The sequence below is a fragment of the Dreissena polymorpha genome, chromosome 13 (genome assembly GCF_020536995.1).
Source record: "Dreissena polymorpha isolate Duluth1 chromosome 13, UMN_Dpol_1.0, whole genome shotgun sequence".
Lineage (NCBI taxonomy): Eukaryota > Metazoa > Mollusca > Bivalvia > Myida > Dreissenidae > Dreissena > Dreissena polymorpha.
The window spans coordinates 12,062,980-12,078,502 of record NC_068367.1 but is presented as its reverse complement, the minus strand read 5'-3'; the positions used below and the strand labels follow the sequence as shown (position 1 = coordinate 12,078,502).

The following is a 15,523-nucleotide window of genomic DNA, read 5'->3' as shown; positions in this document are numbered from 1 at the left end:
TACTATGCATGGTTTATAAATCACGTATTTCAGTAAAAACTGATATATGTATAACATAAATTGGGTTCTGTGAATACCAGTAGGTTATTATTTTGACTGCAGCAATTTGTCAAGCTAATCACATATTGTAATCGAAATATTTAGTAGGTTCCAACGATGCTGATAACAATGCATGCCGTGAAAAAATAAGAAATTGGATTAACCCATGTATGCCTAGCGTCTAGAAAAAGGTATTGGCAAACAGCGTAGACCCATATGATGCGCTGTTTGCTTAAAGGAATTTCTGTAAGAAATATTCTAAATATGGATATATAAATATAAATATACTAGACATCCCTAATTTTGGAAATAAATTGATCCAATATAGAAGGATGTGAGAGTCCACTAGGCAAACAGTGGAATTAACGTTTCGTTACCCGTGTGCATGTGTTTTATTTGTATTCCTTGTTTGAAAAGTTGCTACTGTTTGGCAAAGCAGATACGAACATTTATGTTGTGGTACCGCGTGCACTCCTAGATTCGTAAAAAATATCTACCGGGCCACTTTTGCCATAAATAATAATAAGTATGTAATTGTTTTACATAATTGAGACTAACGTCCTCTAAAAACAAGGATACACTGCTGTTTCTTATCTGCTTCGTTTTCGAAGGATTTTGATCAATCGGCTTTTATAGGCAATAATTCAGTTTATGACACACTTGATTCAAACGTAAGTGAATTACACGAGCCACTATGCAGCAATAACTCACTGTTATACACCGTACATATATCAAAAATTGTATTACGATCACAACTAATGTGGCATACTGGTATTCCATTCTTCGTAACCGAATGTTCAGTCAGACGTTCTTCTGATTTGATTTTCCATATTTTACTAAAATTAGTATTTTGAAAATTCACCATCCAACTTATTAAGTAGCGTTTATGAAACTTTTAAACAGTTTCACCGTCATTTTTGTTATGCCTTACTTAACCTACACATCTTTGCATGGAACTGGCCAATTTGATAAGCCCAACTTTTATTAGTTTATTTTAAATCGTGTGTATTGCTTATTGTATTGTATGTTTGTATAGGCAGTTTAACCCTTGTCTTAAATGAAATGCAATCGGACGGTAACAAGAACTTATACTGATACTGTGTATATAATATGTTAGATATGTTACCGGAAGTTCTTGAAGACTTAAGCTTTGCTAGTATTATTGATGCAGACCAAGGATGAACGCTGATTTTTCGGCACAGCTGTAACAGCTGTAATTACGCACGAACGGAAGGAAGGAATTCACACAGCAGAAAAAAACGCAATCACAAGCAACATAAATATACTGACATGAATACACTATAATCTTAAGTACAACTAATATTTATCAGACTAATAGTTATACTAGCTTCCTGATCTTATTACACTTTTGGCATATGTTCTGAGTGGTGAACAAAACTTAGTTTAGTTTAATAAACGTTGCATGCTAAATGCCTAAAGCAGATCTGGTAATTACACGCCAGACAGGCAGCACTGAAAGGACACGCATAAAGCAGCACAAATATCCGTAACCATTAGTGTATAAGTGTGTCAAAAATTATTAAGAATCAGTGGAACAATACTTTGCTGCTGTTGTTTTCCTCCCGAAAATTGGTATTTGTTCGGCGCTTGATACATACAAAACATATTTTCACCGCGGGGCTTCATGCTGCAGGGTTCCAGTTTAGCAAAGATTCGGAAATGGCGACTATATATCACTAGGAAAAAACGCATAAATATTCACGGAACGAACACAAAGACTGTGCAAAATTGGCCTTGATTGATACTTCTATAAATATTTGAGTAGGCAGAACAGCCTTGTTAATAACGGGTCATTATCTGGTTCTGTGACGGGAAGGACGATATTTCTGAATGAGGCTTCATGAGTTTTTAATGAGCTTATTATCCGATGCTAATATCGTAAGACATATTAAAAATATTTCGTGCACGATAGCGTTAAATAATATGGATGATAAGGTTTTCATCTATATTCGCGATTGTTTTTGCTCGAGTTCGAACCCAACTGGATTTTTTTTCCAAAATAGACATCTGTTTAAATCTATTATCTTAACGGTCCGATCAATATACTAAATAAATATACAATAAATATATGGCCTTATCTTTAAATAAAAATACTCGCTTCAAAAAAAAAAATTGACGTAAGTGTTTAAAAATCAGGCATTAAGGATGCTGATCAAAAAGATGCTAAATTGGTTTTGTAAAAATGATATCTTACCTTTCATAAAAATTGAACACATTTACATGTGCACAATAATATCGTTATTGTAATTTTGTATCGTAAAGTTTGTGAATGCGAGTGCTAATGGGGTCGTATGAGTTAATCTGCCTGTATATTAGCGGGATTGTATCATCGTTTCGTTCCAAATGTTTTAGAACATAGAAAATAGACTAGTTAATGTATTTCTTTCATAAGACGTTATGTTTAGCTCACCTGAGAAAAGCTTGCTCATGGTAGGCTTTTGGGATCACTCTTTGTCCGTCGTGCGTCGTCCACATTTTGCATGGTTAACACTCTAGAAACAACATTTATTGTCTGATCTTCATGAACCTTTGTCACTATCATATCTTGGTCGAGTTCGAAACTGGGTTATGTGAGGTCAACAACTAGGCCACTGGGTCAAATTAAAGAAAAAGCTTGTTAAAACTCTAGAAGTCACATTTTATTGTCCAGTCTTCATGAAAATTGGTCATAAAATTTGTCTTAATGTTTTCTCAGCTGAGTTCGGAAATGGTTTCGGTTGGTTGAAAAGCATGGCCGCCAGGGGGTCTGGGCATTTTTCAGAAAATTTGTTCTTGTGATAACTCGGCTAAGTTTGAAAATGGTTCCGGTCCGTTAAAAAATATCGCCGCCAGGGGGAAAGGTACTGTTAGCTTAAATGGCTATGGTAAAACCTAATTAACACGCTAGAAGTTACATTTATAGTCCAATCTTTATGTAACTTAGCTAGAACATTTGTTTTTATGATAGCTCGGCTGAGTTCGAAAATGGTTCCGGTCCGTTCAAAAACATGACCGCCAGGGGACGGGGCAGGTTTCATTATATGGCTATAGTAAAATCTTTTTTACACTTTAGGAGTCACGTTTATATTTATCTTTACGAAACTTGGTCAGAATATTTGTTCTAATGATAACTCAGCTTGTTCTAAAATTGCTAGAGTTCGTTGAAAAGCATGGCCACCTGGGGGAGAGGCAGTTTTCCTTTTATGGCTATATAAAAAACCATGTTTACTTTCTAGTTGTAATGAGGATGTTAGTGCACAATTATGATTACTCCGATTAATTATTGCCATTACTTCAGAGTGTTATCTTTATTTTTCATAAATTTAACATAGTGGTAAAACAACAAAACTGTTACTAATGAATCTTATCTGACCTTTCATTCACTCTTTCTTCTCTATATACAACTCAGTTATACATGTGCTTGCATTGTTGCAGTAAATTAGTGTTGATACCTTCTTGAATAGCCATGTGATGATTGTGTAATAGGCTTGCAGTTTCCTGGAAATTGGCCCAAATTAAATGGGCTCTCACATCAAAGACCCTTGTCTTGATGTCAGATGGATACCACTGATACGATAGATTGCTTATTCAGTTTTTAGCAATTAAGTAGTTTGTGTGTGATAATCTAAGATTTGTGATTTTAACAGGTTTTATTGTTGTTTCAACTGGAAATATCATTTTAAGATGAGTCTGAAAATTGTTCGGTAGTTTAAAATAAAATCCAAAATGTGAACAATTGGGTTATAAAAAACAACAACAATTAATCACATTTTACGAAGCACAAAAACTGTTTGGTTAAATACTTGTTTTGGAAGTTGGTGTGGCAAAAATAATGTATTTATGCTACAGATTGTTTGTGAATTAAAATTCCAAATAGTTTAACAGATTTTGGATATGATACATTTTCAAATGTATTTTGTGTGCTTACTTCAATTTTTAAACTATGAGAAAGATTAAGTGTCAGATGTGTGGTACCTAAAAAGAAGATCAATTTTAAATATCTAGTCGATATTCTCATACTCATTTACTTCCTTGTATTATGCTTTGATATATGATAACAATTCAACATATTGTATTTAACTATACAAAAACTATTCAATGAACACTAAATATATGAAAAACATACAGTTGTTTTCGGTATCTAACGCTGTTCTTGCAAAAACAAGTCATCCAGTATAACACCCTTAGCTGCTGAGATGCTTATCTAATGATCTCAAAGCTTTACTACAATTTGTGAAAACAATAAACTTCCATTTTCTGTTGCTGATTGTGCACATAAATTAATTACTGCCCTATTATCCAAAATAAACATTTGTCGCAATGGGAAGCAAATGTCTAATATAAAAAGCATAAACACACACAATAACCTCATCACAACGCATATATTTATATATCTGCCAACACAGAACAGCATTTTGCTTCACAAAACAACGTTAACAACCCTTGCTTAACTTTATTTCTACTCAGGTGAGCGACCCCAAGGCCACCATGGCCCTCCTGTTTTATAGATATGAACGTCATGTACACGTTTTAAAATGCGACTGTAAACGTAACGCTGCCTCCTGTTTTGTGTATCAATACACGGTAACGATACACGTCCAAAGACAGGTGGCGCCAGAGATTACCGACCGTATGCTTGTTCTATTTCAGAGGAACAACTGTCTGCGGATCAAGATTCTCGGCGACTGCTACTATTGCGTGAGCGGACTGCCGGAAGCGAGGGACGACCACGCCAAGTGCTGCGTCGAGATGGGTCTAGATATGATAGAAGCCATAGAGTACGGGATTTAGAATTTATGTGCATGGAAGTGGAATCAATTGAATATTTTATCTTTGGTTATTAAGACAAAATTGTATCAATCGGAAACAATCTCCGCGCAGATGTTTGACTTTATGCAAACATAGCACTTGTCGTCAGTCGAAATCATGTGATGATGATTTTATATTATTATTATTATTATTATTATTATTATTATTATTTATAGTAATAGTAGAAGTAGTAGTAGTAGAAGTAGTATATTGTTATTTGATATCATTTAAATTATTGTTTAATTTTTTCTGCAAACGCTTATTGGCCATTTATGTAGAAAAATGAACTTACATGTATTCATATTTTGTCAGTACCGTGTGCGAGTCGACGGGAGTGAATCTGAACATGAGGGTCGGCATACACACGGGGCGTGTCCTTTGCGGTGTGCTAGGGCTTAAGAAGTGGCAATATGACGTATGGAGTAATGACGTCACACTGGCCAACCTCATGGAGTCCGGGGGACTTCCCGGGTAAGCGTTACCAGGGGAAATAGGGAATTAAATTAAAAATATGTGTTTACACATATCTGTGAGATTTAGCGACAAAAATCCAAACGAAATTAAATTTGTACCGGAACAGATGTAATTGTATATTGTATAATTAATTATTAGTTATTGCATAATGTAATATTATTGAATGACAACATGGAAATATAGATCCTCACGTAAAGTTGTTATGCTAATTATCAAATAATTATTGCTTACCTAAATTGAGATTGAAATGCAATCGTTTAAATTAGAATCCTTATTACCTATTTGAAAAGAGCCCCATATGTCCTCAGTTTGTGTAAAGAAAGCGCGATGAGTGGGAGTAAATTTTTCAAAATCATGGAAATTGAAAACATGGTGTTAAGATACATTAAAAAAGAAACCAGCTGTGTTTCCAAGGTGAATACGCCTAATATTAACGGATCCTGCCATCATTAGTGTGAAGCACGTGTAAAGTATAATGTACTCATTGGTTCTACTTGCTAAAAGTCCTATTTAATAATACATACAGTACGCCTGTATGACTATTTCTCTAGGCGGGTTCACATCACCTCCCAGACGCTCGAGCACTTGCGCGGGGAGTACGAGGTGGAGCCCGGAAAAGGCGGCGAACGTAACGCCTACATACAGGAGCACGGCATCGAGACGTACTTCGTTAAGTCGGCCGGAAGTCCGGTACTCAAAAAGGTGGGATTTTACTCGCGGCTTTTGGACACATTTGTGTGACTTTTAAGTGAAACAAAAAGCCTTTTTTCATGGGTAATCGGTGACATTCTTTCGTTCACATATCAGTATGCTTCCTACGCTACAAGTTTAATGTTTATAGAATACGAGATATCGTGTATTTAAGATATGCTCGCACTCACTCAAACGATTGAATCTCTTTTCCTTTAGGAGACGATGCTGTCCGACAAGCGTCTATCGAGCATCCGCGCCAAGAAACTCTCCTTCCGGAGCGTGACAAACTGCGTTCTGCGTCTTATCCACTCGGTGAAATTTAACGCGGAAATCCCGTTCTCAAACGTGCTGAATCCACCATCGGATGACAATAATAAGCAGTCAGGACACGGGGCCTCGAATAAGTTTGTAAGAACTGTTGCTTTTGTTTGCAGTATGCATGCTAGTGCAATTGTTGATGCACTCTGATGTATCAAATGAGACGCGTCACGTGAACATGATTATACTGTCATTTGCGGTTAGCGTAGCTCTAAATCAGCCTGCACCCACGCATTCTTTCAAGTTAAACCCAGTCCGCACAACCTTGCTGGACACGTAGGTCAGCTCCTGACCAGACTGCGCAGATGCACAGGCAGTTCTTGAGATAATATGGCCGCATATGGCAAACGACCCATTTTTCATGTCGCGGGTTAGTCCGCCATTTGAGGTGAATAATGAACAGTAGCAATTTTGCTAGAATAAGATTGTTAGAAATGTAATTCATGTGCTCATGTCGTTATCACATAAGTAATATTATATTGTCTTATTCTCTAACTTGCTTGGAAAGTGTTAACGCGACAAAATCCTACTTTAAGTCTAATACAAGACAGACGGAAATCATATCTTTGTGAAAAATGGTCCTCCATTGGCGCCTCATTTGAGAACTATAAGCAGTCTGACCGCTATACTTCTAAGTCAATCTCCACGCAGAGTTGTCGTTCCATGCTTACACGTACAATCTCTGCCATCACAAGAAAATCCTACCAGATTTGGTAGGATTTTACATTTTGTGTTAAAGATTTTTTTATGAAAAGAAGTATCATTTTTATCTTATATTGTGAAATGTGTTTTGGTTCATAATAAATTGAAAAAAGTAAACATAACAAAGGGAATGTTATTGTTGCACGTGGCTTGACTATCATCACGTGGTTGGTTATGAAGGCAGGGATTTATCCAGCTATGCTGGTTCTAGTTAAATCTCAGCACGGAGGTTGCTTCTAAGTACGTTACTTACGTACTTCTTGTAGCTATGTAATCAATTGGGTATTTAAGTTCGTAGTCTGGATACTTATGATACATCTTATAGGTTTTATGTGTTTGTATCTTTGTGTTGTTTATAATAACTGTTTTTCGTTCCAGACAAAATTCGGTTACTCCGTCACAGATAAGTTGCGGAAGGCGTTCAAAGAAAGGTAACACTCTTGCTGTCACGGAACCAAGTATTGAATTGAGTTGTTGCCATATGCTCTTTGTGCTTATTTATTTGCTTTATCTCTACATAACAATTTATTGATTTCCTTATATTAAAGAGAAAGTTATAGACAGTCACTGGCAATTTTTGAAAAACATATAGAGAAAACCACAGCTCCCTTTTCTAAATACCGTGCATATTAACCCTTTCCCACTCAGATGCAAAGTGAAAATGGCTATGTGCAAACAGCATAAATCGAGAACAGCCTGCGAGTAACTCTCAGTTTGTTCATATTTTATGCTGTTTGCTGCTCATCAGTATCTGAGCGTTGGAAATGAAGCCTTTAAACTTGAATCTAGTAAGAAAGGTCTTAAATTAAATATAACTTTGTTAGGGACTACAAATGCGTCAAAATACGTATCTAAGTTGTAAATGGTTAATATGCCTAGTAACATAATGTAAGCCGTCTGAAATACGAGGCATACATATATGCCACTTAACTGTTTAACTTTGCACATTTAGTAAGAGCCTTAAATGTGAACAAAAATCAATTACCGGTATAACATATGATATTTATAAAAATACTAACAGCTAAGACTGAGATTATTCCTTGAAAAAGATGTATTGGCTGAATAAGTTGAAAGTTTGTCAATGAACCATCATTAGACGAACTCCTGAATGTGTTCGATTTCAGACAAAGTCACAAACCTGCGGATACATACGATGCTAACCTTTGTATTATGCTTCCATAGTCACACATCACATCAACTGTCATTACTTGAATGAAACTTACGTAGCCATATATAGGCGGGTCAACGTTTTTTTTTACTTACGGCATGTATAGCGATTTCCAAACTTTTAGGGATCTGGATTTTAATAAATCTTTGTCACCTATCTTTCAGGCACTCTCACAAGCCCAAACCTGTGGATCGCGTGAACAAGTACCTGAACCAGGCGATCGATGCGCGCAGCGTGGACCGCGAGAAGTCGGAACACGTGAACTACTTCACGCTCAGGTTCAAGAAACCAGAAAAAGAAAAAATGGTAGGTTGAGAAATTCATAAGCGTTTTTAATATACCCAAATATGGGTCGCGAAAATTAACCTGGTACGTTTAAACTCAATATGCATCAATAAGTGGTTGGAATTGTGTCAAACATAAATACTCCGTTATTTCGCCCATGTGTTTAAAAAGATAAATGACAACATAGCAGTAAGTTTGTTGGATATTTCTAAATCAATTTTACCATACTAAATTACGAACACTTATGTGCACATAGCCCTTGTCAGGATAATGTTGAGGGGCTATAGTTCGGGGTTGGAGGAGGAATACAATCGCCAATTGTGTCAGTCCTTTTGTCGGTCTTCCTGTCGCACTTTCTAGTCTTGTCTATTTCTTAAGTTGTCTGACTTTCTTTTTATTGCTAGCAATAAGACATCACAACTTTGTGGGAAACTAAGTTATGTCCAGGAAGTGTGAACTCAACCCAGATGTTTCGATTAGATATTTGTTTCAGACTTTTGTGACTACTAACTATTTTAAAATTTCTTTTTAAATAAAACGCACAATTCCTGACTTGTTTTCAACTGATGCACTCTCAGGTATAAGCGACTAACGAGGAGCGTCGGCGCTTGAATGATAATCGCCTTTTAATGAAACATATGGAATACTATGTGTGACAGAGGGTCAAACTATTATATAGACGACGACGATTGTGATCTTTATCATGTAATGACTTTTCATATCGTTCATGTTTTACAGAATTAGGTTACTTTTTTTCTATAATGAAGACATAACGTTACTTAATTGAATTGTCTTTTTCAAGCATTGTTGTCTGCTGGTGATATTTCAGTACCAGACGACAGGTGACTTCGCGTTCACGAGCAGCATTATCTGCGCAATGATCCTTCTTATATGCACCGCGGCGGTGAATACTGTCATTCTTCCTCGGACGCTTCTTCTCTTGATGTTATTTTTAGCTGCTTTCTGCTGGATCGCGGTCATAATGATGCTCATACTTAGCATAAAATTGAAGGTAAGATATGGTACCGCGTCTGAACAAGTTTGATTATAATTATCTATTGATTTTTGAAAGTTTTCATTCGACATGAGCTTAAGTGAAAATGATTGCTAGGAATTTTATTCCAGATTTCATTTACTCGTATAAGGAAAATATTCAATTGCATCCACGGATGTAGTTATTATCAAAATTTAATCAAACTAATTTAACTATTTCAAAACATTTTGGACGCATATAGTGCACGCATCTCTTTAATTAGTTAATTATGTCAATCTTTTTCAACTTAAGTGTACTATTTATTATCAATAGAAAAAAAAAGTAAGTTAAAAGCAACAGAATTACGATTGATAGTTGCATCAAGGTACGTAAAACAGAATTAAGTACCGGCCGGTATGTTATGCGCGTATTCGTGATCAATTAATAACATGTCTAATTTCGGTTTCAGTGTACGTCGTTCGATATTCGGAGCTCCGCGGGCCTGCGGGTGTTCGTCATTGTGACAACTCTACTTCTCATTTACGTCATGAGTCAGGTGAACGTGGTAAGTTATCAATATACATTTTTTGTAAGGTTGAACGTTATCTTGCAAAGCATACGCATACAAATAGTATATTTAAGATAAGAAAATTAAGCGAATCATTGTATAATCGGCAGTTTCCGTATAACATTCGGCATTCCCAGCAAAATTGTAAAGATATACCTTAAAGCGTCTATAACGCTCAAAATCAACGAAAATTTCGTTAAGTATTTCGTAAAATAAAGTTAACACCTAAACAAACAGTGTTCCTTATAGCAATAGCCACAATTTGAACACTAGATGTGGTATGATTACATAGACTTTTGTAGATACAAAATGCTCGTTTTTAGCTCCACTGGTCAAAGGCCAGCGGGGCTTATGTCATGGTCCTGTGTCCGTCGTGTGTGCGTCCGTGCGTCCGTGCGTTAACTTTTTCTATAAACATCTTCTTCTCCTAAACTACTGGTCCAATTCTGATGAAATTTCTCAGGCATGTTCCTGTGGTGAACCTCTTTCAAATTATAACCCTTGGGTCAAATTTGACCCTGCCCCGGGGGTCAAAAAATTGAAAATTTGCTTATGTAAGGCCTATTTTGTGCAAACTTTAAAAATCTTCTTGTCCATAACCATTAGGCCTAGGACAACCAAATTTGGTATATAGTGACATCTTATAGTCCTCTACCAAGTTTGTTCAAATTATGCCCCTTGGGTTAAATTTGACCCTGCCCCGGGGTGTAAAAAAAATGAAAATTTGCTTATATAAGGCCTTTTTTGTGCAAACTTCAAAAATCTTCTTGTCCATAACCATTGGGCCTAGGGCTACCAAATTTGCTATGTAGTGACATCTTATAGTCCTCTACCAAGTTTGTTCAAATTATGCCCCTGGGGTTAAATTTTACCCTGCCCCGGGGGGTCAAAAAATTGAAAATTTGCTTATATAAGGCCTATTTTGTGCAGACTTAAAAAATCTACTTGTCCATAACCGTATGGCATAGGGCTACCAAATTTGGTATGAAGTGACATCTTATAGTCCTCTACCAAGTTTGTTCAAATTATGCCCCTAGGGTCAAATTTAACCCTGCCCCGGGGGGTTAAAAAATTGAAAATTTGCTTATATAAGGCCTATTTTGTGCAAACTTTAAAAATCTATTTGTCCATAACCATTGGGCCAAGGGTTACCAGATTTGGTATGTAGTGACATCTTATAGTCCTCTACCAAGTTTGTTCAAATTATGCCCCTGGGGTGAAACTTGACCCTGCCCCGGGGGGTCAAAAAATGGAACATTTGCTTATATAAGGTCTATTTTGTGAAAACTTTAAAAATCTTCTTGTCCATAACCATTGGGCCAAGGGCTACCAAATTTGGTATGTAGTGACATCTTATAGTCCTCTACCAAGTTTGTTCAAATTATGCCCCTGGGGTCAAATTTGACTCTGCCCCGGGGGTCAAAAAGTTGAAAATTTGCTTACATAAGGCCTATTTTGTGCAAACTTTAAAAATCTTCTCGTCCATAACCATTGGGCCTAGGGCTACCAAATTTGGTATGAAGTGACATCTAATAGTCCTCTACCAAGTTTGTTCAAATTATGCCCCTGGGGTCAAATTAACCCTGCCCTGGGGGGGGGGGGTCAAAAAATCAAAAATTTGCTTATATAAGGCCTATTTTGTGCAAACTGTAAAAATCTTCTTGTCCATAACCGTATGGCATAGGGCTACCAAATTTAGTGTGTGTAATGACATCTTATAGTCCTCTACCAAGTTTGTTCAAATTAAGCCCCAGGGATCAAATTTGACCGTTCCCCAGGGGTCACAAAATTGAACATATGCTTATAATGGGCCCATTTTGTGCAAACTATAAAAATCTTCTTGTCCATAACCATTGGGCATATTTCTACCAAAATTGGTAGGTAGTGACATCTAATAGTTCTCTACATAGTTTTTTCAAATTATGCCCCTGGGAACAAATTTGACCTTGCTCCAGGGTCACAAAAATGAACATTACTTAAATAAGGCCTATTTGTGCAAACTTTAAAAATCTTCTTGTTCTTAATTATAGAGCCTAGGGCTACTAAATTTGGTATGTAGTGATATCTTATAGTCCTCTACCAGATTTGTTCGGATTATTCCCCTGGGCTCAAATTTGACCCGGCCCCGGGGGTCACAAAACTGAAAATATGACGTTTACCAGTGGAGATTACTGCGGTCGTTTGGCTGTGACCAACAACAACATCAACATCTTGTAAACATGAGATAAAACCCTGTCATTACGTGCCATTTTAGGTCAGATGGTGACTGCTTAAAAAGGCATTGAAGTAAGAACATGTGTAATGAATGTTTTTCTTACAAACTGAAAAAAGTCGGGTTTTATTTAAATATGTCAAAAGTGACCATATATCCGGATGAAAATATTTTGGATGACATGTTAATTTCATGTCTTTTTTGTAGTATTAAAATCAGTTTAATAATATATTATTGATTTTAAAAACACAACTTCCATGAACATAATTATTTCAAGAAAAGTCAATATATGATACTGCACGGTAAACTCAAACTTTATATCCAAGAGAAGGTGTTGAAATTAATGAAGTGCAATGTTTTTAACTATCGTATATGCTGCTTTTTAATAACTAATGATTCATTGTTCCATTTGTGAATCGTGACTCACGAATTGTGGATATGATTGTCAATTGCTCAACAATCCATATATATTTCTGACCATTTTATAATTTTCTTAATATAAGTTATGAATTGATCTTAGAAGTCAAATGTATTACTTAATTAAATACATTTAAAAATATAAAGAAATAATCTTTAGATTATCATAATATTCTCAAGCCTGTTGGTCTTAGGGATGTGTGGGTTGATGAGCAATTTCTCCTTTTATCACAATTATTTCTACCCTACCTGATTATTTCCTTCATATTCCATTTTAATTTAATTGACGTCTGCAACCTGGGAAAGTCCAAAATGTGTCGTTTGGTAAAGGGTTAAGGCATTTTAATTTCTATGGGTCTTGTGAATCTGTTTCAAATCAAATGCGTAGATTTGATCTTCAGCATCAAAAAGATGTGAAATAGAAAGAACGACAATATCTTTTGGAGAGATAAATGTACCTACGTTATAAGCAAAGGACCTGTGCAACAATTCCCGGGCTTTTTAGTCTGTTTAGTTAACACGGTAGTAACTTTTTCCATATATAAAAATGCTCACCCTTTCAACTTGAAGCGCCCATTGGGACGAGGGATAGAAAGAGAAAGTAACATGCTTAGGTACATTTCAACCCATGCGCATTACACGTTTTTTTCGCAAAGAAAAAACAGTGAAGCGATACAGGGCCACCATGGCCCTCTTGTTATTCATTTGTGACACAATAAATTCCATTTTAATTTCCCGCGAATATATATATTCATACGACACACGAGCACTCAAATGGTACCATGTTAGTGTTCATGTATCGTATGAATAGATATCGTTGCGGGAAATTAAAATGGAATTAAATATGCAAAACAATAATAAAAACGAGCATTTCGTATCTACAAACATCTATTTTACCAGACCACATCTGGCGTTGAAATTTCGGCAATTGCCATAAGGAACACTGATTTATAATTGTTTTGCTTTATTTTACGAAATACTTTACGAAATGTTCGTTGGTTTTGAGCATTATAGAGGCTTTTATAAGTCAACTTATCTGTTGGCACAATCCACTTGTTACTTTATTATATTGATTTATGGCAATGAATATTCGCATATGAATAATAACAAACATTTACCGTTACATCATTTGATTAACACAACAACAAAGTCGATTTAAGTCATTTTTTATTTGTTACCCATGTAAATTAGCGATAATATAGTGTTAAACATTTGCAGAACATATGCCGTAATTGCTCGGCGTTTATTTGCAGTTCATATGCCATGTCTCCCCTGCTCTATTTGAAGTATATATGCGATGTTTGCCCTGCTTTTATTTGCAGTATATATGCGATGTTTTCTCTGCAATTATTTGCAGAGCTTATGCGTCGTTTTCCCTGCTCTTATTTGAAGTATATATGCGATGTTTGCCTTGCTCTTATTTGCAGAACATATGCGATGTTTGCCCTGCTCTTATTTGAAGTATATATGCGATGTTTGCCTTGCTCTTATGTGCAGTACATGTGCGATGTTTGCCCTGCTCTTATTTTCACTATACATGCGATGTTTGCCTTGCTCTTATTTGCAGAACATAATATTATGCGATGTTTGCCCTGCTCTTATTTTTACTATACATGCGATGTTTGCCTTGCTTTTATGTGCAGTACATGTGCGATGTTTGCCTTGCTCTTATGTGCAGTGCATATGCGATGTTTGACCTGCTCTTATTATGCCCCCCATCGAAGAAGAGGGGGTATATTGTTTTGCACATGTCGGTCCGTCCGTCGGTCGGTCCGTCGGTCCGTCCACCAGATGGTTTCCGGATGATAACTCAAGAACGCTTAGGCCTAGGATCATGAAACTTCAAAGGTACATTGATCATGACTGGCAGATGATCCCTATTGATTTTCAGGTCACTAGGTCAAAAGTCAAGGTCACAGTGAATCGAAATAGTAATATGGTTTCCGGATGATAACTCAATAATACTTAAGCCTAGGATCATGAAACCTCATAGGTACATTGATCATGACTGGCAGATGACTACTAGTGATTTTCAGGTCACTAGGTCAAAGGTCAAGGTCACAGTGACTCGAAATAGTAAAATTGTTTCCGGATGATAATCAAGAATGCTTACGCCTAGGATCATGAAACTCCATAGGTACATTGATCATGACTGACAGATGACCCCTATTACTTTTCAGGTCACTAGGTCAAAGGTCAAGGTCACAGTGACTCGAAACAGTAAAATGGTTTCCTGATGATAACTCAGGAATAAGTAGGCCTAGGATCATGAAACTTAATAGGTACATTGATCATGACTGGCAGATGACCCCTATTGACTTTCAGGTCACTAGGTCAAAGGTCACAGTGACAAAAAACGTATTCACACAATGGCTGCCACTACAACTGACAGGCCATATGGGGGGCATGCATGTTTTACAAACAGTCCTTGTTTTCAGTACATATGCGATGTTTTTCCTGCTTTTATTCCCAGTACGTATGCGATGTTTGCCTTGCCCTTATTTGCAGTACATATGCGATGTTTTCCCTGCTTTTTTTTCTGTACATATGCGATGTTTTCCTGCTCTTATTTTCAGTATACATGCGATGTTAGATCTGCTCGTATTTACTGTGCATATGCGATGTTTGCCCTGCTCTTATTTTCAGTATACATGCGATGTTAGATCTGCTCTTATTTACTGTACATATGCGATGTTTGCTCTGCCCTTATTTTCACTATACATGCGATGTTTGCCCTGCTATTATTTGTAGTACAGATGCGATGTTTTTCCTGCTCTTATTTGCAGTACAGATGCGATGTTTTTCCTGCTCTTATTTGCAGTACATATGCGATGTTTGTCCTGCTCTTATTTGCAGTACATGTGC

General features: G+C 36.5%; 1 protein-coding gene across 1 annotated transcript in view; it reads left to right on the top strand.

Annotated features, from left to right (window-relative positions):
* Positions 1-15,523, top strand: part of LOC127855248 (Ca(2+)/calmodulin-responsive adenylate cyclase-like) — a 92,427-nt gene that overhangs the window by 64,978 nt on the left and 11,926 nt on the right. Inside the window, exons 7-14 of the mRNA XM_052390673.1 lie at positions 4,690-4,817; positions 5,161-5,319; positions 5,874-6,024; positions 6,232-6,423; positions 7,414-7,466; positions 8,368-8,509; positions 9,318-9,500; positions 9,931-10,026. Coding sequence (XP_052246633.1) covers positions 4,690-4,817; positions 5,161-5,319; positions 5,874-6,024; positions 6,232-6,423; positions 7,414-7,466; positions 8,368-8,509; positions 9,318-9,500; positions 9,931-10,026 — 1,104 coding nt within the window. The remainder of the gene's footprint in view (positions 1-4,689; positions 4,818-5,160; positions 5,320-5,873; positions 6,025-6,231; positions 6,424-7,413; positions 7,467-8,367; positions 8,510-9,317; positions 9,501-9,930; positions 10,027-15,523) is intronic.